The sequence below is a fragment of the Oryx dammah genome, unplaced genomic scaffold, assembly GCF_014754425.2.
Source record: "Oryx dammah isolate SB20612 unplaced genomic scaffold, SCBI_Odam_1.1 HiC_scaffold_28, whole genome shotgun sequence".
NCBI classification, from domain to species: Eukaryota; Metazoa; Chordata; class Mammalia; order Artiodactyla; family Bovidae; genus Oryx; species Oryx dammah.
Window position 1 is genome coordinate 15,977,021 of NW_024070212.1, and position 26,913 is coordinate 16,003,933.

The 26,913-nt window shown below is 41.5% G+C and overlaps 1 protein-coding gene across 4 annotated transcripts in view; it reads left to right on the top strand.

Moving 5' to 3' along the window:
• GATAD2B (GATA zinc finger domain containing 2B) overlaps positions 1–26,632 on the top strand; it is a 79,466-nt gene extending 52,834 nt beyond the window's left edge. The window contains exons 1-11 of one of the 4 annotated variants that reach the window (XM_040230517.1): positions 10,601–10,892; positions 11,009–11,344; positions 15,244–15,373; positions 15,970–16,101; positions 16,400–16,528; positions 16,956–17,126; positions 17,836–18,151; positions 18,903–19,105; positions 20,030–20,140; positions 20,297–20,414; positions 21,069–22,910. In XM_040230517.1, the coding sequence (XP_040086451.1) occupies positions 11,010–11,344; positions 15,244–15,373; positions 15,970–16,101; positions 16,400–16,528; positions 16,956–17,126; positions 17,836–18,151; positions 18,903–19,105; positions 20,030–20,140; positions 20,297–20,414; positions 21,069–21,202 (1,779 nt within the window). In that variant the 5' untranslated portion in view covers positions 10,601–10,892; position 11,009 and the 3' untranslated portion in view covers positions 21,203–22,910. Of the gene's footprint in view, positions 1–10,600; positions 10,893–11,008; positions 11,345–15,243; positions 15,374–15,969; positions 16,102–16,399; positions 16,529–16,955; positions 17,127–17,835; positions 18,152–18,902; positions 19,106–20,029; positions 20,141–20,296; positions 20,415–21,068 lie in introns of those variants that run through there. The other 3 variants (XM_040230516.1, XM_040230515.1, XM_040230513.1) reach the window with 3 other exon arrangements.
• Positions 26,633–26,913: the final 281 nt, after the last annotated feature.

The window sequence follows — 26,913 nt, forward strand, 5'->3', positions numbered from 1 at the left end:
CTCATTGACTTACATGTCTGGTGCCTGGGCTAAGATGACTTGAAGAGTAGACCTGCCAACTGAAGTGTCTACATGTGACCTCTCCCTGAGGCTCTGCTTCTTCACACCATGGCAGCCTCAGGGAAGCTGTACTTCTCAGAAAGCAGCTCAGATCTCCAGACTTCAGCATTCCAGAGAATAAGACAAAACCTGCATTGCTTTTTGACCCAGTGGCAGAAGTCACCCAGCATCACTTCTGCTATATTCTACAGATGGAAACAGTCATGAACCCACCTAGATTCAAGAGAAGGGAACATAGATCCCCATCACCACCACCTCTTGGTGTGAGGACTTTCAAAGAATTTGGGGAGACAGTGTTTGTAAACCACCACAGATGCCATTAAAGCATTTTGAGCAAAGATATGATACCACTTAAATTTTAGAAAGAGCACTCTGATTTCTCTATGGAACATAGGCTGAGAAGGGCAGAAGCAGAGTTTTAAAAATTGCAATAGTCTGAGCAGGAGATGACAATAGCTTGGACTAGAATAATAACATGAAAGTGGTGATAAGGGGTTGCATTTGAAATATATCTAAAAAGGAGTGCTTACAGAATTTACAGATGGAATGCGTGTAGGGTGTGAGAGGAACAAAGAAGGCCTGCATAGAGTTTCATATGAGCAGTTGGTTAAATGGTGGTGTCATTCACTGAGGAGGGGAACACTAGGGGAAGACAAAGTTTTTATCCTGAGAGTTTTCATGAATTCAGTTTTGGACATAAGTTCATAAAATGCCTGTTAGACACCCAAATGAAGATATCATTTAGGCAGTTGAATATATATAAAAGAATTTTTAGAGGAGGGATAAGGTCTAGGAATATAAATTTGAGAATTAGCATATAGGTGTTTTTTTAAGCTATAGGAATATATGAGATTATGTAGGGTAGGGAGTGAGTGCAGATAGAGGAAGGGCACACAATTGGACCCAAGGGCATGCATAGAGTTAGAACTAAGAATATGAACAGATACTAGTGTAGGAGAGCAAGAGGAAATGATCATGAAGGCAAACGTGCAATTCCCGGGCGGCCTAGTGGTTAGAATTCCAGGCTTTGACTGCTGTGGCATGAGCTCAGTCCCTGACTGGGGAACTGAGATCCCTCAAGGCCAAAAATGAAAAAGGCATCGAGATGGCAACAGGTATGTGAGAAGGTGTTCAGCATCACTAATCATCAGGGAAATAACAAAACCACAGTGAGATGTTATCTCACACTTGTTATAATGGCTGTTATCAAAAAGACAAGAAATTAATATTGGTGAGGATGGGAAATGGGAATCCCGTGCACTGTTGGTGGTAAATTGGTGCAGTCATTTTGAAAAACAGTATGGAGTTTCCTTAAAAAAAAATTGAAACTAGAGCTACGGTATCATCCAGCAGTTCCACTTCTGGGTATTTATCTAAAGGAAACAAAAATACTAATTTGAAAGCAACCTGAGTGTCCATCAGTGTATGAATAGGTAAACAAAATGTTGTATGTGTATGTATACACACACACACAAAATGGAATTATTAGCCGTAAAAAGGAAATCTTGCCATTTGTGACAACATGGATGGACCTTGCGGGCATTATGCTAAGTGAAGTAAGTCAGAGAGAAACAGACAAATACTGTATAATCTCACTGATATGTTGAATCTAAACAAAACAAAAACACCAACTCTTGGGTGCGGAGGACAGATTGATGGTTGCCCGGTGGGGTGGGAGGAATGAAACAAAAAATGAGGGGAGGGGATCAAAAGCTACAAACTTCCAATTATAAAATAAGTCATGGAGATGTGACATATAGCATGGTGACTGTAGTTAATAATACTTTTTCTAAAAATTGAAGTATAATTGATTCATAACACTGTTTCAGATGTAATGCAAAGTAATTCGGATTATTTTCCTTTATAGTTTTTTATATGATATTGAATATAATTCCTGTACTGCACAGTAAATCCTTGTTGCTTACCTATTTTATGTATAACTGAACTATGTATATAGTTTTCAGACAAAATAAGCTTTGAGGCTATAATTAAAAGAACTTTTAAGAAAAATTGCATTTACTTACTTTTGGCTGCACTGGGTCTTTGTTGCTACACGAGGGCTTTCTCTATTTGCTGTGAGCTTGGGCTACCCTGTGGTTGCAGTGTGAGGGCTTCTCACTGCGGTGACTTCTCTTGTTGTGGAGCACAGGCTCTAGAGTGCCTGGGTTCATTAGTTGTGGTGTATAGGCTCAGTAGTTTGCAGTTTGCAGGCTCCAGAGCTGGCACTTGGTAATTGTGGCACACAGGATTAGTTGCCCCAAGGCATGTGGAGTATCCCTAGACCAGGGATCGAACCCATGTCCCCTGCATTGGCAGATGGATTCTTTACTGCTGGATGACCAGGGAAGTCCTAGTGGAACTTTTATGATACAAATAAATACAGATTGTAAAGGAGAAGATTGATAAAGGAAATTTTAAAAGACTGAAAAAGTCTTTATCTCATCTTTGTTTTTAAAAGATACTTTTTGACAGGTATGGTGTTTTAGATTGTCAGATACTTTTTCTTTCAGTATTTTAAAGATGTTGCTGTGTTCTCTTTTGCATTGTTTCCATCAAGAAATCTGATGTTATCCTTGTCTTTACATGTAAACATATCTTTTCCCCCTCTCACTTTGGCTGCTTTCAAGATTTTGTAGTAGTTCTTTCTTTTTGTTTTTTGGCTACACTGGGTCTTCGTTTCTGTGCGCAGGCTTCTCGTTGTGGCTTCTCTTATTGCAGCGTGTAGACGCTAATTGTGCAGGTTTTAGTTGTTGCCATGCGGGGGTTTAGTTGCCCCAAGGTATGTGGAATCTTCCTGGAACAGGAATTGAACCTGTGTCCTCTGCATTGGCAAATTCTTAACCACTGACCAGGGAAGTCTGTCTATAGTAGTTTTGAGCAATTTGATTATGATGTCCCTTGGTGTGGGTTTTTTTTTTCCCCCCATGTTTCTCATGTTTGGGGTTTGTTGAGGTTCTTGGATTTGTAGACCTATAGTTTTCATCATTTATTCATTTGCCATTATTTCTTCATTTTTTTTTTTTTTCTATGCGCTTCATCTCTCTCCAGTCTTTGAGAGACTCCAGTTATCTGTATACCTGGCTGCTTCAAGTTGTCCTCTAGTCCCCTGAGACTTTTATTTTTTTAATTTTTTCTCTTTGTTTAATTTTCAGTAGTTTTTATTGCTGTCTTCTGGTTCGCTAGTCTTTTTTTTTCCTTTAATAATCGAATCTGCTCTTATTATCATCCCTTGTATTTTTAGACATCTTTATTGAGATATATTTCACATACCATAAGATTCACCCATTTATATACAGTTCAATGGTTTTGGTATAGTCAGAGTTGTGCAAATGTTACCACAGTCTAAGATTAGAACATTTTCATCACTCCAAACAGAACACGCCTACCCCTTAGCAGTCATTCTCTATTTTGCCCCTCTCCTCAGCTCTAGGCAACCACTGGCTACTTTGTTTCCATAGATCTGCCTTTTCGAAATGTACATGGAATCATACAATATAGGGTCTTTACTTAGGATAGTGTTGGCATAGATATGGCATCCTTTACTTAGGATAGTGTTTTCAGGGTTCATCTATGTTGTAACACGTATCAGCACTTCATTCCTTTTTATGGCTATTATACAGTGTTTATACAATGACTGTATATCATTGTATGAATATACCGCATTTTGTTTATCTGTTCATCAGTTAATGGACGTTTGGGTTGTTTCCACTTTTCAGCTATTATGAATAATGCTGCTGTGAGCACTCGTGTACAGATTTTTGTGTAGAGATAATGTTTTTGGTTCTCCTAGCAGTGGAATTGCTGTGTTATATGGTAACTCTATGTTTAACTTTGTGAGGAACTGCCAAGCCATTTCCCAAAGTGACTGTATCATTTTACATTCCTTTCAGCAGTGTGTGAAGATTCTACCCTCTCTACATGCCCAGTATTTCACCTGTCTTTTTTATGATCGCCATCTTTCTGCAGCTCTTAACTTCCGTGGTACTTTGTCCTTTTTGAAATGTAGCTGTCTTTGTCTCACTATACTCTTACACCCTCATCTCCATCTCTTCAACTCGAGAGTCTGCCTGGCTCTTCTCATTTCCCATCCCTGCATCGTGTCCTAGAAATGCTCCTATGGCAGTAAACAAGTGAGTTATAGAGCTTATTTCATTTGTTTCCTGTGCCTCTGGGATCACTGTCCTTGGTAGCCTCATGTCTAGTGTCTTGAAGACTTTGTTTCAGGTGTTTTTTATAGAGGTTTTTTGTTTCAGGTGAGCAGGCATATCCAGCCTGTGTTACACCATCTTGACTAGAAGTGGAAATCACAGCATTGGTTTTAACATCAACAAATTGATGCCTAAATGCTGAACTGGAGGAGGATTACTAAATCAAATATTTTTTGCTGTGGAATTCTACACAGCAGTTAAATGAACTAGAGCTTCCTATATTTACTTGGATAAATTTTAAATATTAAAAAATTAAGCATTAAAAGGCAAAAATGAAAAAGGATACATATAAGAGCTACTTTTAAAATTACACAAACTAAGGAATTCCCTGGTGGTCCAGTGGTTAGGACCCCACCCTTCCACTTAAGAGGACCTGGATTTGATTCCTCCTGAGGGAACTAAGATCCTAAACAAATAAAATATACAAAGTATACTATATATTTTCCCTGGTGTCTCAGAGGGTAAAGCGTCTGCCTACAGTGCGGGAGACCCGGGTTTGATTCCTGGGTCAAGAAGATCCCCTGGAGAAGGAAATGGCAGCCCACTCCAGTACTCTTGCCTGGAAAATCCCATGGACTGAGAAGCCTGGTAGTCTGCAGTCCATGGGGTCTCGGAAGAGTCGGGATACGACTGAGCGACTTCACTTTCACTTTCTTTCATATATGTTATAGAATGATAACATCCATTACAATGGCTTTCTGAGGATGGAAGGAAGGGAGGGTAGAATGGTTTGGTGGGAAAGTTACACAGGGTGCTTCAACTGTATCTATAATGTTTGCATGCATGCTAAGTCACTGCGGTCATGTCTGACTCTTCCTGACCCCATAGACTCTAGTCTGCTAGCCTCCTCTGTCCATGGGATTCCCTAGGCAAGAATACTGGAGTGGGTTGCCATTTCCTCCTCCATATCCCTTCTCCAGGGGATCTTCCTGACCCAGGAATTGAACCGAGGTCTCCTGCATTGCGGGTGGGTTCTTTACCAACTGAGCTATCAGGGAAGCCCAATCTATAATATTTAGTTCACTAAAAATAACTTTAATGTGATTAAATGAGGGAATACATATACAGGGCCTTATATATTGCCTACTAAATAGCAGTTGACTCAGTAGATATTAATTCGTTTTGCTCACTTCTATCCCTCCATCCTCTTCCATCTCGGGATCTTCTAAAAGTCTTCACTGCAGACCTGCGTTTTGATTTGGGGGTAACAGTGAGTTGAAAACCTGACAAGCACCACTCTAAAGCTGTCTCACCATCTGGCCATTCTTAGGTTTTTGCAACAGTTAGCAATGAATTTAAAGCTGGACGTTTTTCTGCTGTAATTGTTGCACAAAGGTACTCTCCTTTAATTTGTTGACGTGTCATGCTTTCCTGGTTTTCCCTTAGCTCTCTTAGTTTCCTCTGACCAACCAATCCTTAAATGTAGGTATTGCCCAAGGCTCTATCCTTGGCTCTTCCTCCGACTATATATTCGGTTTCATTCATCCCCATACATTATTTCAGCTATCTTCTTTATCTGTTCAAATATTTATCTCCAGCTCTGGCCTGAACTCTGGTGCTCTTGTTTGTGTATCATATATTCACTTGTTTATTGGATATCTCCACCTTGATTTCATTTCAGCATTTCTGACAGAGCTATCTATCCATTTGGATATTTTTGGTTTTCAGTTCAGTTCAGTCACTCAGTCTTGTCCGACTTTTTGCGACCCCGTGAATCACAGCACGCCAGGCCTCCCTGTCCATCAGAAAATCCAGTTCATACTGGCTTAAACATTAAAGGAATTTATTGGTCTGTGTAACAGGACTAGCTTCAGAGTAGTTTGCTTTGGTGGCACAGCTATGTAATTAGCTCTCCTCTCAATGTTCTACAGTGCACAGCATCTGCTTTATCTGCAAACTGCCTTCCCTCATGACCAAGACGGCTGCCAGTAGCAACATGCCAGCACTACCTATTTTCTCATTTGGGGCTTCCCTGGTGGCTCAGAAGGTAAAGAATCCGCCTGCAGTGCAGCAGACCCAGGTTCAGTCCCTGAGTTGGGAACAGCCCTTATACAAGGGAATGGCTAAATTTTCTCATTGAGAGGAAGGTAATAGAATTGATAGAACTTTGTGACTTAGATTTAAGAGTCTGGAAAAGTTAAGGATGATTTCCAGGCTTCTAGCTTTTGCCTCTGAATGAATTGAATTCAGTATGAGGAAGAAAAAGCAGGATATAGCAAAGGCAGAGATAATGAGTTCTTATAACATCTAAGTACTTTAGTTACATACACATCTTGTCTCCTGTCAGAATGCAGTTGTTAAGGACAGTAACCTGGTCTTTTTTTCACCTTTACTTCTAGTACCTAACCCAGAACTTGGCACATTGTATATATTTAATGTCTGGGGGGATGGATGGGTTGGATGCATGTGCAAATGCATGAGTCCACAACACCGCTTCTTAAGATTATTTTGCTCTGAGCAGGGAGATGTACTGTATAATAGATTTTTTTTTGACAGGGTGGGGAGGAGTAGCTGTAAAATATATAATAGATTTTTTTTTTTTAGGATTTTTTAGTGTGGATGATTTTGTTTTCAGTTTTACTTATTTGTATTTGGCTGTGCCAGGTCTTTGTTGCTCTGTGGGCTTTTCTCTAGTTGTGGAGAGCAGGGGCTACACTCTAGTTGCAGTGCCCGTGGCATGTGGGATCTTCCCAGACCAGGGATCAAACCCATGTCTCCTGCATTGGCAGGCAGATTCTTTACCATTGAGCCACCAGGGAAGCCCTATAGTAGATTTTTGAAGTGAGCTAGACATGCATTGTAATTCTAGATTCACTGTCTAAAGCTTTGCAGTCTTAGGATACTTGATTTGACACTTTTTCACCTCTAAAGTAGAGATAATACCACTTAGTAACTTGCTGAGGAGATTTAAATAAGGAAGCATGATAAAGTGTTTAGTAACATGTTTGGCTTTTAAGTAGGTACTTAAGAAATATGGTTATTATTTGAAGCCTGGAAAAAGCAGAAAAGTTTGATTAGGTGTTAAAAGACAACATACAACATTTCATTTTACAGAATTTTTGTTTTTCTTTTTGGAGAGGAATTTATGTGTGACCAGCTTAACATTGGAACAGGAAATGGCAACCCACTCCATTATTCATGCCTGGAGAATCCCATGGACAAAGGAGCCTGGTGGGCTACAGTCCATGGGGTTGCAAAGAGTAGAACACAACTGAAGCAACTTAGCACTAACTCAGCTTACATTGAATATTATTTTTACAGCTTTATTGGCGTATAAGTGTATGATTCAGCAATTTTTAAAAAATAAATGTACAGAGTTCTGTGGCTATAACTACAATCTAGCTTTGGAACATTTTCATCACCCTGAAAATATCATTTGTGGCCTTTTTTAATCTGTTTCTACTAAATTGGATTTTTTTCCTTGTTGTGGCAAGCTGTACATAACATAAAATTTACTGTTTTTACCCTTTTTTTAAAAATATTTATTTTTATCTATTTAATTTATTTATTTGACTGCACCAGGTGTTAGTAGTGGCATGTGGGATCTAGTTCCCTGACCAGGGATCAGACCTGAGCCCCCTGCATTGCAAGCACAGAGTCTTAGCCTCTGGACCTCAGGGAAGTCCTTAACCATTTTTAAATGTTGAATTCAGTTTTTATTATTTTCACAGTGTTGTGCAGCCATCACTACTGTCCATTTAAGAACTTTTTCTTCATCCCAGAGACACTGTTCCCATTAAATAGTAACTCCTCACTACCTTCTCTCCACCCCAAGTCACTGATAGACTCTACTCTGCTTTATCTCCATGAATATGCCTTGCCAAGTCACTTCAGTCATGTCTGACTCTTCTCGACCCTATGGGCTGTAGCCCACCAGGTTCCTCTTATCCATGGGATTCTCCAGGGAAGAATACTGGAGTGGTTTGCCATGCCCCTCCTCCAGGGGGAATATGCCTTACGTAACTCATATAAGTGGAACCGTAAAATACTTGTCCTTCTCTATCTGGCTGACTTCATTTAGTCTGGTTGTTTTAAAGAGTCATCCATATCTCATCGGATTTTGAGGCAGGTATGGCTGTGAGTACATAAAGTTGGGTCAGTAAAGTCAAGAGTGGGCAAGGAAAATTTAATCAGAGTTGTCAAGCCATCTGTTGGGAAAGATTGCTTACCTCAGACATTCAAATATCTGGTTCTGGTTTCTCACAACTTGCAGTGTACCCATTTATATCATTATAACAAGGGGGAAATTATTTGAACTGATTTAGTTACTTGTATAACCATCAGTTGAAGAAGCCAAGCTAATGATGGCATCCCAATTTCCAACCAGCACCAGGTTGTTGAATTTTGTCATTTTGTCATTCCCTCAGTGCTCATAAATATAATTAATCTCAAAACAGTATACTGTATTAACACACATTCGTATATTTTGCTGTGTACTTTTCTGAAATACTTTTTTCACCTAGGTATATAATTAGTTGATTTTTTACCTTTTGCAATTCCTCATGGTATTCTCAATCATACTCTCACTATGAGGTGTTGATCAAGTTACTCAGGACTTTGTTACTGTGGAATTAGGGCTTAACTTTTTGGTGTTCATTCAACTTTCCAGTCAGTCCATCTGGGGGTATTTTTCTGAAGAGGTAAACCACTTCAGAAATAACACATGTCAAAATAAATCTTTGGGGAACCTGCAGCTAATGAGTGTGTTTCTATATGCTATAATATGTTTCATATCTGAAGCTGTTTAAAGAAAATTAAGAGGATATGGAGAAATTGGAGCCCTTGTACTCTGCTGGTGGTAATGTGAAATGGTGCAGCCACTTTGGAGAAACAGCCTAACAGTTCTTCAAAATGTTAAAAAGAGAGTTACCATAGGACCCAGCAATTCTACTTGTTGGTATACATTCAAGAGAATTGAAGACATGTCGGTACAGAAACGTGTGTGCAGAAGTTCATAACAGTATTCATAATAGTAAAAAGTAGGGGACTTCCCTAGTGAGCCAGTGGTTAAGACAGTGCTTCCACCATGGGGGGCATGAGTTCTATCTCTGGTCAGGGAATTAGGATCCTGCATGCCACACAGGGCGGCCGAGAAAATTAAAACATGGAGGAAAGACCCAAATGTCTATCAATTGATAAATGAATAAACAAAATATATATCCATACAATGAAATATCATTAGACCATAAAAAATATGAAGCAATGAAATGTGCTACATGAATGAACCTTAAAAACATAATGGTCAGTGAAAGAAGTCAATTAGACTACATATTGTATAATTACATTTATATAAAAGTCCAAAATAGGCAAATTTAGAGATAAATTCAATTAGTGAGGTATAGAGGTAAAGGGGGAAGAGAGTGACTGCTAATGGGTATGGGTTTTTTTTTTTAAGGAGGAGATAATGAAAATATTCTAATACTGATTACGGTGATCATTGCACAACTCTGTGGGTATACTAAAAACTACTTAATTATACACTTTAAATAGGTGAACTGTATGAAATGTGAATTATATCTCAACAAGGCTGTTCTTTGAAAAAGAGTTAAGAAACATTACTTGAAAATTCAGAGGTCTGAGTTCTGACTTCTCTCTGTTCTCCTTTTGTTGGAAATTCTTTTGTTGGTTACTCTTTTTCCTTATTAGAAGAGTTATATTTTACTCTGCACTACAGGAAGGAAGATGCTGCAAGCACATACATACTTTTCTTTGTAAGAGCACCAATTAACACTGGTAATCTGCTCTGTCCTACTACTTGAGTCTGTGAATTATCAAGCTTGAATCTTATATCTTATGTGTGAAAATTATATCCTGAGGGCATAGAAATTAAATTTTACTGAACGCTTTTCTGAGTACCCACTCTTACAGATGAAAGTTGAGATTTGGGAAGGTAAAGTCACTTGTCAAATATCCGACCTGTAAAAGTCAACAGCAGTTAGAACCTGTGTTTTGAGGCCTCAAAAGATTTTCTTTCCAGTGACACATTGCTGTTTCCTACCAGCAAGGTAACCCTGGATTTGCAAGTGCTGGAGAAATTTTGCAGCTAGATTTTGTTAGTGTAGCAAATCAAAATGAGAAGGAAAAATGATAATTAGCTTGCCTGTAATTTTGCTGTGAGAGTAAAGAACATAGTACCTTTTATCTTCCTATGTGCCTGAATTCTTTGCTGAACAAAGTATCTTAAGATACTGAATCTGTTTAGAATTGATTCCCTCTGACCCTTGCTATATCCAGACAACTGAGGATTCCTGTGAGATGCCCTTTGTCTAATTAATCTTTCTCATATTTCTCTATCAGTAAGATAGGCCAGTTAAAGATATGCATAGGTGACCTGAGGAACCTCCCATTCATAAAAGAGTCTTTTCTAGGAGAGGAATTTAGCATGAGAGTTAAAACCAAAGCATCTGACTTTGAGCGTGCATATACAAAAGGCCAGTCACAAAAGGATGTTTACTTTTTTGAGAGATGTAGGTTCTTAATGGATTATCTCTGTGAGTATGGTCTTTGGTTTCAGACATCTGCACAGTAAGAACCTCTATGACTGGAAGGCATTTGGAGGTTTACTTTCACTGCTGAGCTTGAGATGATACCTCCTTTAATACAGATCATCTAGGAAGTTTTAAGGTAGAACGTTAGCCCAGTTAACTTTGACCTTCCATTTATATGCCTGTGATTCTTCTTTCCTTGTGGACTGTTTAAGGGACTTTATTCTGATTGCACTCGAATGTTTCTTTCCCTAGGATGGATAGGATGACAGAGGATGCTCTTCGCCTGAATCTGTTGAAGCGGAGCTTGGACCCAGCTGATGAGCGAGATGATGTCCTGGCTAAACGACTCAAAATGGAAGGGCATGAGGCCATGGAACGTCTGAAAATGTTGGCACTGCTCAAACGAAAGGATTTGGCAAATCTTGAGGTGCCACATGAGTTACCCACTAAACAAGATGGCAGTGGAGTCAAGGGCTATGAAGAGAAGCTTAATGGGAATCTCAGGCCTCATGGAGACAACAGGACTGCTGGAAGGCCAGGCAAAGAAAACATCAATGATGAACCTGTAGATATGAGTGCCAGACGGAGGTATGGCTTGATTCAACTGCCTCCATAGTTAAGGTCTTCTCATAAACTAAGCCTATGAAAAAGCAATGAATTCCAATGAGAGGAAGGGGTTTTTCTTCCTAAAGCTTCTTGAATGAAGGTGTATCTGTGCCATCTAGCTTGACCATGAATTCCTCTTATTTCCAAATAAAGATAAGTGCCTCTAAAAATTATTATCCTTAAGATAAAGTAGCCATTGCTGGATCAAGGAGGCAGGAAGAGTTGGTACCCCAACTAGAAGTGAGTTCGTATACTTTCAGTCTAATTTTAGGCCATTTTAGGAGGCAAAAACAGTCATTTCTTCAGATCACCCCAGGAGTTTGGGGATCTGTTTATTATGGATACCCAACTTTTATTACCTCAGAGAGTATGGGCCTCTCTTTTCTTGTGTGTTCTGTCTTCTTCATGTGCTAATCATTGCATTTTTTACTTCATTTGTGCCACATTCCCCAAACCCCAAACATGCACACACATTCACAGTCACTTACACAAGTACACTCAGGCTTGTGCTCTCTCTCTCACATACACATAACAAGAAAGAAGAAAAAAGGAATGGTTATAATCTTACTTAGGTTTCTTTCTCTACCTTTTCTTGTTAACTTTTAGTATTGTCCCAGAGTTATTTTTTTTTAAATCACATCCAATAGGGGAACAATATTCTTGGTAAACAGCATTAAAAACCCTTAAGAAACGTCAGAAAAGTTCTGTTGAGGTTGTGGAAGAAGAGAAAAATTTTTTGGAGCAATATGTAGTATCAGCAGAGTATTATAGACTAATCCTTAGACCTTTTTAGGAAAAAAAGAAAAGTGGATGAATGAGATAATGCACCTGAGCAATCTACTTGCCCCGTAATCACCCTTAACCTTCTGGAGCAAATGACTAATCCTCCTTCACTGGGGTCAATGAAGAGGAGAAATGTTAGGTGGATTCCTTACATCCAAATTTGGAACTGAAAATGTATTTTTCATAAAAACATTGTTACACATTTTGGTAAGATCTCAGTGGTGTTGGAATTGTACTATATCAGAGATAAATTCTGTTGAAAGAGTACCCTGAAAACTCATTTGCATTTAATTTTATTAGAGGATTGAACTTTTGAAACTTGATTCTTCGGAAACTAGGAACTGTTGTTAATGTTCTCTAGGAAAAGAGGCTTGATGTAAACCCATTCTGCATGAAAAAAATAGGCCCTGTCTACCCTGTCGCTCTTCTTCCCTTTCACCAGACTAGATACACTGACAGCTATTTCCACTTAGCCTCAAGCTTTTTGTAAGAAGAAATAAGATTGATAGATTGCTCAGCATGGAGAACAATGGTTTCTTTGATGTGAATAAAAGGAGGAGGGACTTGAAAGGCAGAAAGAAGGAAGGGCTCTTGAAATTATAGCCATATCATAATTGCCTAAATATCTTTTTTTTTTTTGCCATCAGTTGTGCAAGTTATGGTATCCATGAAATAAGATATGCAGGAAACCAGCACTGCTTAGGTTTTGGAATGCTATCGAGACATGGCAGTTCTGGTTTTGTTTTTATTACCTGGATAAAGATTAGGAATTTTATAGTTTCTGGGAATCTGCCAGTCTGAGTTACAAAGTGATAGCAGCAGCACGTCTGGCTTTCAATAATATCTAATTGGTAGGGTTTCATACTTAAGATGGAGAAGGCGATGGCACCCCACTCTAGTACTCTTGCCTGGAAAATCCCACGGACGGAGGAGCCTGGTAGGCTACAGTCCATGGGGTTGCAAAGAGTTGGACACAACTGAGCGACTTCACTTTCACTTTTCACTTTTATGCATTGGAGAAGGAAATGGCAACCCACTCCATTGTTGTTGGCTGGAGAATCCCAGGGACGGGGGAGCCTGGTAGGCTGCCGTTTGTGGGGTCGCACAGAGTCGGACATGACTGAAGCGACTTAGCAGCAGCAGCATACTTAGGAAGAACAAGTATTGTAAATCATATGTATGTTTGGGAAAGTAGCAAAATAACTTCTATCCCCAGAAAAGTTTAATAAAAAGCCAGAGTTCCAGGTCAAAAGTAAAAAAAAAAAAAAAAAATTGAGAAATGAAACTTGACTTGGGCTTTTCCTTAACCTGTGCTATCCATGTAATATGAGTCAGTTATATTTGGGAATAAAATATCATTTAGGGTTTTCTCAGATACAGCTTCCTGATAAGTGTCGCTCAATTCCAAAATCTCCATACTGTAATGTCTCTCCTTGTTCTGTTGCTGGATAGTCCTTAAGTAATAGGTGCCACTCATTTGAGCAAGGAAGAATTCCTTAGGTTAGAAATAATTTGTGAGGTATGTATCCAGCCAGGCCAGGATGGAAAGAGCTTCTGACTGTTGATGTAAACACTGGGGAATCATGTAGAAGAAAGAAATCTACCAGACCTCAAAGTTGTTTACTTATGTTAGGGATGGGGGTGGGGCATGAAGGAATATAGAAACGATAAATAAAAATGCAGTATGTTTAGGCCTGACCATTACTCCAGGAACTGGAGGTTAGAGTATAAAATGTTCTTTTCTCCCTTTAGTGACTTGTTTTTTCTGTAACCCTACATTTTCAGCTTGTGTCTGTGACCAGTGGTTAAATCCCCAAGATAGTTATTATTATCACTGTCTTCCTAATTTATTTCCTCAGCTAAGCTTGCCTATTTTATTAACCTCAGTTTTACCCTGTTGAGGAATTGAATGCCTATCCCAACCATCCAAGGTGCCTTGTTCAAAAGGCATCCAAGTCCCAATGGCATCTGAGACAAGAACCCCTGAGAAATGGTCAAGAGGTTCTCAGGACTAAAGATCTGTAGTTATAAAAGGTTTGAGTTACAAGTTTAAGTAAGACCTAAGAATACATTGTTTTAGACCTACATACTCCTGACCATACTGTAGATTTCGAAAAAGTAGTCGGTGAAGATATCTGAGTTAAGAAATCAAGAGAGAATTATAGGATATGGTCATTGACTTGGGAACCTCAGGCAGTTAGAATTTGCAGGATTCTTGTTATCTTGGTGTTAAAAAGTGAGTGCCATTTTTTTATTTTAGAGGGACAAGATGCTTTTAAGACTAGCCCCAGAAAGATCAAAACTAGAGTTGTCTAATAACTAGAATTGGCCATAGGGCATAGCCAGTGTGAAAGGTTTAGATTTCAGAGTCATTTCTAGACAGTTTTTTTTCTGAAGGAAGATGGTAAGTAGAACTTGCAGGTAGGTACAAGACCCATGCATTTAATTGTGGAGTTTCAATCCTCTAGAAGGCTGTAGACATCATACTTAGCACTGTCCATTCTCTCAAGCCACTGACAACAGTACCTTCTTTTGGCCTAAACCCGTGACAGGATATACTTCACTGGAGTTGCCACATAACCTCCTTTCTTGTAAATCTTCAGATAGCCAGGATCATGTTCTTATCAGTATCATCATACTGATATAATGCCCCCTTAGCAACATGTCCTTTGTACCTGGGGTGGACAAGTAGGCTCTACTGCCTTTGCCTTTCTTCCCCTGTCAGGCTAACCATTTCCTTCTTGAACCTCAAGACAAGCCAAAAGGAGACTGAGATATAAGGAAAGCACTTGAAATTTTTATTAAAATTGGTATGATAAAAACACTTATCTCTTACTTTCATTCCTGAAGCTATTCAGTGTCTTTGTGTCTGGATCCTCTATAAGGAATTTAGATGGGAAAAGTTCTTTTGCTGTGGTTTTGTCAACACTTCCATTTTGGTTTCTTCTTTATCCTTTGATTTGGATGTCTCTGTCTTCCCTTGGTGAATCAGAACAGACTTAAGTTTCCTTGGATTTCTTTGTTCAGTGTAGAAAAGTTTTCTTAACTTTTCTATGAACTTTGTTGGAAATACCTTAATTTTTCCTTTTCTTGTCCAGTGAACCAGACCGAGGAAGACTAACTCCCTCCCCAGACATCATTGTTTTGTCTGATAATGAGGCTTCCAGCCCCCGTTCTAGCTCCCGAATGGAAGAAAGACTCAAAGCAGCCAACCTAGAGATGTTTAAGGTAAAAAAAAAGAGATTCCTTTCATCATTTCTTGCTTCTACTATTCTTTTTAATTCCCTGAGAGTCCCATTTCTGTTTTTTTTTTTTTTTTTTAGTGTTTACTTTTTGGATCTAAATAACTACAAGTGGAGAAGAAAGTTTGAAAAAGTGTAGTTTATCTTTGGAAAATGAAAACTTCATAATTCAGATCATGTAAACTCAATTCTTAGCTAGAAATACCTTCTATACTGTATCCTGGGTCTCCGAACATGGAGGAATTCCTAAGTTTTTATGTATTTCTGGAGGAAACACGGGTTTAAAAGATTAAGGAACATTATTTTCAAGGAAAGCAATATATCCCTTTGGCCATTCTTCTGCCAGGAATCTGGTTAGCATTTATATATGATCTCTTCTTTCATTCTCTAAGCTATTTTTGAATACCTAACGAATACCAGGCACTGTGCCAGACTATGTGCTAGGAGCACAAAGGTAACAATTCCATTGCACCTGTGCTTCTTGTGGAAGATAAAGGTTTTCAACCTAAAACAATAGATCATCTTGCAGGAATGGACTCTGAGTAACTGCTGCTGTAGCTGATAGTCTCCATGTTTCCTCAGGGGAAAGGCATTGAAGAACGGCAGCAACTCATCAAGCAGCTGAGAGATGAGCTGCGATTGGAAGAAGCCCGACTGGTGCTGTTAAAGAAACTGAGACAGAGTCAGCTACAGAAAGAGAACGTGGTCCAGAAGGTACTGTGCCCAAGAGACAAAGGACTAGCAGAAAGCAAAGAAAAACAGAAAGGGTTACTCCAGCTAGATTCAGCGGGGTACCTCATTCTTCTCTGGTCCCCTGGGTTTTAGTCTCTAGGAATAGTGTTATTTTTTTATTTGGGGCCTTAATCAAGAAAACTGTGGTTCTGTTTTTTCATTTCCCTTCTGGTCAACAGGAGCTTCAGACTGACAAGGAGTTTTGAAAGTCTAGAAGTGTACAAATTTCTACCTCTGATTACTAGCCTTTTCCACTGTCTCATTTTCTCCTCTCTCCCAGACTCCAGTTGTACAGAATGCAGCATCTATTGTTCAGCCATCTCCTGCCCATGTGGGACAGCAAGGCCTGTCCAAGCTTCCCTCTCGGCCTGGGGCCCAAGGGGTTGAACAGAATTTGAGGACATTACAGGTATGTTACCCATAATGTGATCTTAGTTTCAGGGAACTCTGTTATCCTATCTTGGTTCCGGGGCTTTTGTGAAGATCACAGAAAGAACCTGGCCTTGATAGACATGTCATTATTATCGATAGTCCTGTTGGTCCTTAATGGCATGATTCAATCTGCAGTAGAAGGATGAGTAACTGATCTTTCTACTGTAGTCTTTCTACTTCTTAGCCCGTTTCCATAGAGGGTTAAGATAGTTTATACCAAAAAGCCAGGGAATTCCTAAGTACTAATCAAGTTTTACAGTGATGGCAGATTTATCCCATAGATCATTAGACAGAATTACCAAGTCTGACTATGTTTCTACTTAGATACATATTATAGACAGTGTTTTCTGTTTGGCACTTGTGAGGCATTTTGCCACCTATGACTGTATCTTTTCACACTTCAGGGTCACAGTGTCATCCGTTCAGCGACCAATACCACCCTCCCACACATGTTAATGTCTCAACGTGTGATTGCGCCAAACCCAGCCCAGCTACAGGGTCAGCGGGGCCCACCTAAGCCTGGCCTTGTACGCACCACAACACCCAATATGAATCCCACCATCAATTACCAACCGGTAAGAGGGAGCCCTAATATGGAAACAGAAAAACCTTTTATTTGCTTTCCCTGTTGAAAAGGTCATAGATTTTAAGTTTTTGGACTAGGACAACAAAGGAAATTTTGGTGGGTTGATAGTGGTCCCAAAAGTTAAACCATGAGGAATTGTATGAATATAGCATGTGCATGCTTAGTCACTAAGTTGTGTCTGACTCTCTGCAACCCCATGGACGGTAGCCCCCCAGGCTCCTCTGTCCATGGAGTTTCCCAGGCAAGAATACTGGAGTGGGTTGCCATCTCCTCCTCCAGGGGGTCTTCCCGGCCCCGGGGTCAGACCCAAGTCTCCTCCATCTCCTACACTGGCAGGCGGATTCTTGACCCCTGAGCCCCCGGGAAGCCCACGTCAATATAGTAGTAGAGAAGAAGGGTTATGAGCAACAATAAGCTAAAACATGTCTAGAAGAAAGCTAGAGGGAGCTAAGGAATAAGAAGCATAAAGGATGTAGGACAAAGAATCCTGAATCTTTGCAGTTTTAGTTCATAGCCACTGTCATTCTCCTTTCCTGTGTGCCAAAATCCTTTTTCAGTGGAGAAGTTGGACACCTCATGTCATTTTCTGAGTTTGGGGGAAGCTGACTAGGATCAGATAATGTTCTCTGCCACAAAAAGTAAAAATTGGTGCTTTCTCCCACATATCATCACTGACCCCTACACCCAATCTGTTTCAGCAGTCAAGTTCTTCTGTTCCCTGTCAGCGCACAACATCCTCTGCCATCTATATGAATCTTGCCTCCCATATCCAGCCAGGGACCGTGAACAGAGTGTCCTCACCACTCCCTAGCCCCAGCGCCATGACAGATGCTGCCAACTCACAGGCTGCAGCCAAATTGGCTCTTCGCAAACAGCTGGAAAAGACACTCTTGGAGATTCCACCCCCTAAACCACCTGCTCCCTTGCTTCACTTCCTGCCTAGTGCAGCCAATAGCGAGTTCATCTACATGGTAGGCTTGGAGGAAGTCGTACAGAGTGTCATCGACAGCCAAGGTAAGGCTGTTTGTTGGCCAGTCTTTTTATCTAAGCAGTAAGTTGCCAAACCTGATTAATATGGACAGAGTATCACATGGTACTGTGTAATATTAAATAACTTCTCTCTGACTTTTACCAAACCACTCCCATCCTTTATTCAGAGGCTGTTTAGAAACAGCATATCAAAAAGCTTTTTGTGTGTCTGTATGTCGTAGGCCTAATATTTTTATTGTGTATTTTATATAGCTTGTCTGGTTTTTTTTTCAGCATATCATTTAGCTCTTTTAAAAAATTATTTATTTTTGGCCACACTGGGTCTTCATTGCTGCATAGGGATTGTGTCTAGTGGCAGCAAGCAGGGGTTGCTCTCTGTTTGCAGTGTGTGGGCTAGAGCTTTGACTCTGACACACATTTTCTTTTCAATATTGCATAATAGGAAATCAGAAAACTTGAGTTTTTATCATCCCAGTTTTGTCATTTGGAGCTGTGTTTCTTAGACTTAGTTTCCTCATTTGAAAATAGGGATCAGTTAGTTCAGTTCAGTCACTCAGTCGTGTCCAACTCCTTACAACCCCATGAACTGATGGTACTATCTAATTCCCTTAAGTGATACTTTGTAATCAAATGAAATGTAAATATTTTATAAATTTCAGAGTCACTTTTTTAATTCAGCAGAGTAAACTCCTGGAAAAAGATTCATTTGATGAAGAGAAACAGGAGATGGAGAGGAAATGTGAAACCACTGATTATTCTTTTTGTTGGCATCTAGGGAAAAGCTGTGCCTCTCTTCTGCGGGTCGAACCCTTTGTTTGTGCCCAGTGCCGCACAGACTTCACCCCTCACTGGAAGCAGGAGAAGAATGGTAAGATTCTATGTGAACAGTGTATGACCTCCAACCAGAAGAAGGCTCTAAAGGCAGAACACACCAACCGGCTGAAAAACGCTTTTGTTAAAGCCCTACAGCAGGAACAGGTAAGAATTCTGCCTTCTCACCAGCCACCTGTCCAGGATGGAGCTTACCAAAAGGCAGTTCTTTCTGGTTTAGAGGGGTTGTCTGTGTGAACATTACAGTCCAGGTGATCTAGGTTTCTGAAGCGAAGTTCCTTGAACCTAGAGGCCTGAGTTCCCTTTATACCCTTCTTACCATTCTGCCTCTCCCATTTCCATGTGACTACTGATTGAGTAAGAGTTTAATGACACATGATGTCTGAGGTTAAGGGAAAGGGACAAAAGGCTGAGAATCTTGCCTTTCCCTGATAGCACTGAGGAAATTCCTCTATTATTGACTTCATTTCCTCAAACAAATGGATTTTGGTGAAAAGGATTTATATTTGTACTAGAACTTCCTTTTAGAGAAGTAATTATCTGCAGTCCATATTTGACAAAGAAATGACAAAGGGAAGAGTAAATTATAAAGTAGCCCAGTGAAGATTAGTGATTGCTAGTGTGTGTGAATTCTTCATATAGTATTAAAAGAATGAGAATATCTTGGAGCAGGGAAGAGGTATTGGGAAGCTCAGATTATTTTCTGCCCCACCACCCATCAGACCCCTCTGGGTAGCATCATGGGTCTTCTGGAAAATGGGTAGACAGGAGTCAAAAATAAAACTTCAGTAACTCATTGGCTTTAATTAATTACATTAGTCAGCTCATCACCACCACCTAGATCTCCAGCCAGCTTCTGAGAGCCAGCTTTCCTGGAGAGAGGGACTCCTTAAGCGTTGAAGCATTGAGGTTGCTGTACCCAGAGATCCTAGTGCAGCTACCCCACCAGACTCTTTTGCCTTTTCCATATCCCTCCAACTAGCTGGCAGCGTTAGAGATAAGAAGACCTCTAGGTTTTTGGTTAGGAAATTGGGTGCTGTCCTGCCCAACTTACCTGATGACTCCCAACAGGAAATTGAACAGCGATTACAGCAGCAGGCAGCCCTCTCCCCCACTACGGCTCCAGCTGTGTCCAGTGTCAGTAAACAAGAGACCATAATGAGACATCATACGCTTCGGCAGGTGAGGATTTCTCTTGAGGTTTTGTCAGTCATTTATTCCAGTTCATCCTTTGTTCTGTGGAAAATCATATTGCTCTTCTGTACTCCTATTCTTTGCACCCCCTTAACACCTTCCATTATGGCAAAGTTATGATTGCTCGTCTCCTCATCATTGCAGGCTCCGCAGCCCCAAAGCAGCCTCCAGCGTGGTATACCCACATCTGCCCGTTCCATGCTTTCCAACTTTGCACAGGCACCCCAGCTGTCTGTGCCGGGGGGCCTCCTTGGTATGCCAGGTAAGAAGGGCTGATCTGAGAACTTTTCTCGGGAATTGACTAGCTAGTTTGCAGTTCTTTAGCAGTTCCTTTGGGTGATTGTTCTGTCTTGTTTTCTGCTCTTTCTTTAGGCTCTCCTCCCTTCACTCTTGTTATTCGTCAAATGTTTGCTAAATCCATATTACATGCCAGGCACAGTACACTAAGGTTTTGGTGGTGAAAATGACATAGTCCTCTCTAGTGTGCCCTTTTGGTGGGCATGTGGTTATTTATCTCTTTTGGCCAGAATAGCAGGATTAACTGTCCTGATCCTGGTTGAGTGACCTAGGGAAGTTTCTTCAAAGTCAGCAGCCCCCAAACCAAAGCTGATTCAATAATTCCCCTCTCTTTGTCTTGATTATTTTCCTCTCACCACCATTTTCTTTGACTGTTCTATACCATCAAGACCATGTTGATTAGTCTGGTAGGTTTGAAGTTTGGGTAAGGCCTCTGCCTAAAGCTTGGGACCAGGGTGGGTAAATTGATACTGAAATAAAGCTTAACTGAGTCTGGACTGATGTAGACAACTTCTAATGTTCCCTCTGCATCTCCAAGACTGCAGCCTCTGGGTATTGCGGAAGAAGGTATCATTTCCTCTTTTAATACCTGCCCTCCGCTTTTGTCTCCTGGGTCTAGGTGTCAACATTGCATACTTGAACACTGGTATCGGAGGACACAAAGCCCCCAGTCTGGCAGACCGACAGCGGGAATACCTTTTAGACATGATCCCTCCCCGGTCTATATCGCAGTCCATCAGTGGACAGAAATAACGCCTGTTCCACTTATACTGCCCCAACCTTGAATCCTTTACCCCTCTCCTCTCCCATTGTCCCCAACTTCCGTCGCATGCAGTGCCTGTACTGGTGCCTACCATACACGGAAAACAAAACAGAAAAACAGAAGACAAAAAGTAGGAATCAACAAGAAAACACACGCCCTGCCCCGCCACCTCCTCTTTATTTTACACTGCTGCGATCTGTTCTGCCACTTTCTCTCTTCAGTTTTAATAGCGAGGTGGATCTCTGCCTCTGATAGAGGTCAGAATGAGGTCCTGGGGAGAAATCTAAGCCCTTTGATGTGTGTTTCTAAAGTTTGTTTTTATGCTTTAATTATTATTATCATTTTTAATGATGTTGTGTGTCCTCCCTTTGTTCAGTGGACGGTTAAACCTTTTTATTTTCACCCAGTTTTTTTTTTCTCTTTTCTTTTGTCTTTTTTCTTTTTTGTAAACACAAATGACATTCAGTTAAGTGATAGGAGCATTGCAGTAGGGTCCCCAGCTGCCAAGTAGGACATGACTGGGAGTGTTAGGGGCAAAAGTTTTTAATGCACTTAACCCAGGGTTTGGGGGAGGTGGTGGCATCAAACAAGGAGGATAGCACACCAGTTGTGGGGTGTCTCTGAGCTGGACAGTTCAGAAGGCAGTGTTGAGTATTGAAGTTGGGCTCTAAGAAGGAGGGGAAAGAGCCTGGAAGGAGAAGCTTTAAAACATAAACACTCTCAAAGTGACCCATAAGAAGAGAGAGAAAGGGGCATGACAGTGAACATAAGTTGAGCCAAGGAGGACTGAGACCACGCCCTAGCCGTCTGGATGCTGGGCTAATGAGATTGGCCTCCTGACCCCGGTGGAGACGCGAAGACGATTCCAGGCCAACTAGCCCCAGATTATTTCATCTTATTTTTTTGTAAAGTTCTCCCCCATCCCCATCTCCTTTCTTTTCTTTTTTAAAAAATCCTAATCTGCCCTCAGTAACCACAGCCCCATCTGTAATATAGAGTGGCTGCTCCCAGCCTGACTTTGCTGGGTGTCCTGGAAGTTGGATGGGCATGAGTGAGTGAAATGTCAAAGGGAGGAAATAGAGGAAGAAAGAAAGAGGGGTTTCCCTCCCAACAGTTGCGACTTTCCATTTGTCTCTACCTTCTGAGTGCCAGGAGGTGAGGGTGAGGGCACCTAATCAGGTTGGAGCCCTACCTGGCCCTGCTGCGCTAACTGCAGAGCTGACCGCTCACAGCTGAACAGTTCATGTCAAAACCAATCCTGGACCTGTGCTATAAAAGTAGTAGTTGTCTTTTTTCTCCCCAGAATTCTATAAATTTTGCTTTCTTGTTTGTTTTTATTCTTTTCTTAAGTGCTACTAATGTAGAGAATGAATTGAATTGTGCAATGTTGCTGTTCTGGGGATTGGGGAGATGAGCATCCCATTTGCCCACACCTTGGGGGATGGGGGAAAGGGCCAGGCTGTTTTTGAGGTAAGGGAAGCCCATTAAAGGTAGGGGCTTCTGCTCACTTCATAGTGGATGTCCACCTGCCTCTCCAGCTCTAATAAAAGCTGTCAGAGTTTGAGGAAGGGATACTCTCAGCAGATAAGTGTGAAGAGGAGTGTAACATTTTGCCCTTGAAAGCCACCTGGAGAGGTTCCCCCATTTTTATTTTTTAAAATTAAATAATTTTTTAAAGTAAGAAGGCACTTTTAAAATTAACACACACACAAACTGCACATCCTCCCCATAAAGTTTGGGGAGGGGATAGGAGGAGCTGGAATCAGGCTCAGTTCCCCCCACACTGGCCTCTACTCCCCATACTCCAGAGCCACTGTGGGTGATTATACTGGCCCTACGGGCCTTCCTGGCTTTTTTTCTTTCCTCCCTTTCCCCCAATTCATTGAGCACTTAATAAAGGAGCAGAGATGCAGCCTGTGTCTGGGCTCCCCAGTGGTGAAATGATCTGGAAGCTAGACGCTAGTAACAGGTAGTGATGGGGTTGTTTCGAGTATTTTTCTGGGGAATGTGGAACCCCTGACTAAGTGGTGGGAGAGGGAGGGGGGTTAGTGGAACTGGGTCTGGGATTATTTTAAAATTATATATATATATATAAAGATATATTCTTACATCTTTCCTTTGCCCTCTGTGCTTTGAAAGCACTGGATAAATCGTTCGGTTTTGCTTTTCTCTCTTCCACGAAATTGGAAGCTTTTTAAAAAATATTTTCCCTGCAAGTCATCTTGCCTTGTGGCATGTCTGTCTAGCCTCCCCCCCCATGATGAAGTGCCATTTCTGTTACGTCTCCCCTCCCCCAGCTCAGAGGTGCTCAGAGGTACGAGGTGCCCAAGTTTGTCAGTTGAGATTAAAAGTAAGGAACAGAGAATGTGCAATACCGTCTGGCTGGGGGCTGTCCCTGCCCTGAGCTGAATCCCTTCCCTGGGAGCCAGGCCACCTTTGAATGGGGTTTGGAAGTAAGATGTGTAGAGATAGGGGATGATGGGGAAGGAAAGCCTGTAGTCACGTGCCTGCCAAGGTGCTGAGGCGATAGGGAAGAGGGTGGAGTCTTCCCTGTTTTTATCCCCTCAGGGTCAGTTACATAGAGGCTGCTTGTTGACTAGTATAGCTCCGTGACCCTTTGCTCAATCGCTGAGGTTTGATTTCTTACCCTCTCTTATCCCCATTTTCATACCCTTCCCAGGGATTAGTGATGGGGGTGAGGTTCCTCTAATCATGGTAAAGTATTAGCCTTCCACCTCCTCCCTTTTCCTCCCTCTCCCCCATCCTCTTGTCTTCCTCATTTCTCTCCTTTTTCATCACTGATTGCCTTGTGTCCCTCCAAGTCTATTGTTGCTGTCCATCCCCAGGCCTTGGGCCCCATAGACACTAAACCTCATGCCCTAAATATAGGGAGAAAGACCCTCTGTACAGAGTTATCCTTCACCCCTGGAGCCCTGAAGCTCAGGGTGATACTAGAGTGAGGATCCCACCAGTTTTGCCTGGCTTCCTCCATCATCAGAGGCTTTAAAAGTAGTAGTTTATGGACAGTGGCTTACTCTCGCTAAGCCTGATACGGGTGAATGAGCAGTAAGGCTTTGGTAAAAACTGAGGGACAGAGGTCCTTATTTGTCTTTTTTTTTTTTTCTTTTTCTTTTTCTTTTTGTCATTTGACCACAGCATCTGGACTTCTTTCATCCCTGGAATAAGTATTTTTTCCACATTTTTTGGATGTATGTATGGTAGACAATTTTTTTTTAAGACACAGAGATAAATGTTTTCCTGCTTTGGTTACCTTTCCTTTCCCCTTTAAAAGGAATTAGCTATAGAACTGCTTTGTAAAGATGCTTCTTGATATTTTACTTTTGTTCCTTTTCCCTAACCTCTCCCTTTTCTCCCCACTTCTCCAGAAGGCATAACCTTCTCTCCACACCCCCTACCCCCACCCCAGTCCTAGGCTCCCTTCCCCTCCAACAAGACCTTCATTAGCTTATGATATTTGCTGCCGAGATGTTATAACAAGGACTCATTCGTGTATATAAGCTATTTCTTGATCCATTTAAAAGGAATTGTACATTGTGTAGAAAAAAAAAAAAACTGAAAAAGAGAAAAAAAAGCCCTAGCCATGGATATTGTGAAACTGTGTTATGTCATTTTGTAATGTGCCCGTTTGTGTATGATCCGTGCAAAAGGGTTTCTGGGGAAGGGGAGGGGGTAGGGAGGCAGGGCTGTGGAGGGTGGGGAGGGGAGTGGGCCGGGCCCAGCACACTGAGACTGGCAGCTGCTCCAACCCCATCCCTCCTTAGAGATGCCACCTCCCCCACCACCCACCCCTAATTTGTGCCTTGCCTCCCCACCCTGGAGTAGTCCCTCCGGGTCACCAGCACTGCCTTGGCAGAGCCCACTCCCTACCCTAACCTGCCCACCCTCCCTGCCCCCCAGCATTAGGTTGAGACTGTGGGGAAGTGCTGGGGGTTGGGAGGTAGCCGAGGAATGGGGCAGTTCCCGGGGGCATTGAAACCAAGTATTATTATGAATTGTAATTGTATTTGCACTGTTTTTTTTCTCTGATTGCATCAGCATATATACAATATACCTATATAACAAAATTCAGTGTCAAGCTTTCTTATGCAAGGGATTTCCCCACCCCAAAAAAAGAACCTAGTTTCATGGGCCTTTGAGGGTGGATTGTCAGGGGATGATAGAAATAATTTAAACAAGTCATCCTAAGAAAGTCTCCCTTAGGGGAGAACCATATCCATCTGTGCACAGTTTTAGGCTTTGCAAATTGGGGTGAGGCTGGGTTATTGCAAAAGCTAAGACTCCTAGTCCAGACTGTGGAGAGTAAAGAGAACCACAGCACAAAGGAGGTGGGATGGTGGCACAGTCTGGAGACCTGGGGTTTAGTCTCGAGCTTTCCTGCTGACTTGTTATGTGACCTTTGATAGAGCTAATTTTCGGGGTCTCAGTTTTATTTGTGAAGTGATGGCAGGCAGGGGAGATCCTCTAGCCACCAAGTTTGTAAAGCTTTCTTCCCCAGCTGAAAACAAAACTACTTGAGGGGAGGAAACCAGAGTGGCTAGTGCTGAGGTGGGCATATGTGTGATGGTGCCCTGGGAGGGCCGCCAGGCCCCTGCTGCTGCTCCTGGTTTAGGAAAGGCAGCAGAGTGACGGTTAGAGCTTCAGGTAGATCTGGGACATCTTTGCCCTCATGCCTCTCGTTACCCAAGGGCAGGAACCAGGCCCCAAGCCCCACCTCACAAGCACCTGCCCTCAAGGGTGGGTGACCAGTGAATACTCCAGGTTGGTGGTCACTCACACCCTTTGTGAGCTACAGAATGCAGATCTTTCCCCCATTTCTTGGTTGGAGAGCTCAGATATAGTCCACATCTTGTCTCCTTCCCTCAGATCTCATCTGAACCCCATTAAAGGCAGCTCTCTCAACAGCTATTTCCTTCAGGGGCCCAATTTCCCCACAGCCTGGGCTGAGTACTCCCACTGTAGGTTCTTGGCTGGTAAAGCCTGGAGAGGATATAGGATGGTGGGTGAAGCCCTGGTGAAGGTGGAAGGATAGATTGGTGGTGGGGGGTGGGGAGCAGGGAGGTGGGATGGGGAATGGCCTTCTCTGAATGGGGTGGGTGGGAGGGGAACAAGACCCTTTTGCACAACTCTTTTAAGTTTCCTTTTTTTTAAAAAAAAAAAAAAAACTCATTCTGATTTTCTGCATTGTGTTTGGGAATTAAAATGAAAAAACTAAGACCAATAGAAACTGGTTTTCAAAAAGGCAAATACACTCCCATCTGTTTCAGATGCTGCTGAGCATTTCAGCGGTGACAGATTCAAATAATAAGCTAATTTTTGGAGAAAGGATTAAAAGAAAAAAAAACTTTGTAATATTTATCACTTGCAAGCTATGTTTAATAAAGAAAGGAATGGTTTCTAAACTTTCCTGTGGCTTGTGCTTTAGTCATGGTGGAGGGTGGGGATGGCAGTTTGGTGGGAGAAATTTTAGGGGCGATTTGGAGATTGGCTATGATTTATACTCCCTGAAGTCAGTGGGGTACCTTTACAGTTTGTGTCCTTTCTTCAGTTGTGAGGGTTTAAAGCCCTTAACCATTTGTGTATTCTTGTTCCCCTCACTTATATGTAGATCCATGTTCTGGAAGCCGCTGATCCCACTTTAATTACCTGATGACTTAAGGTCTAAAGGTATCCCGAAGGAGGC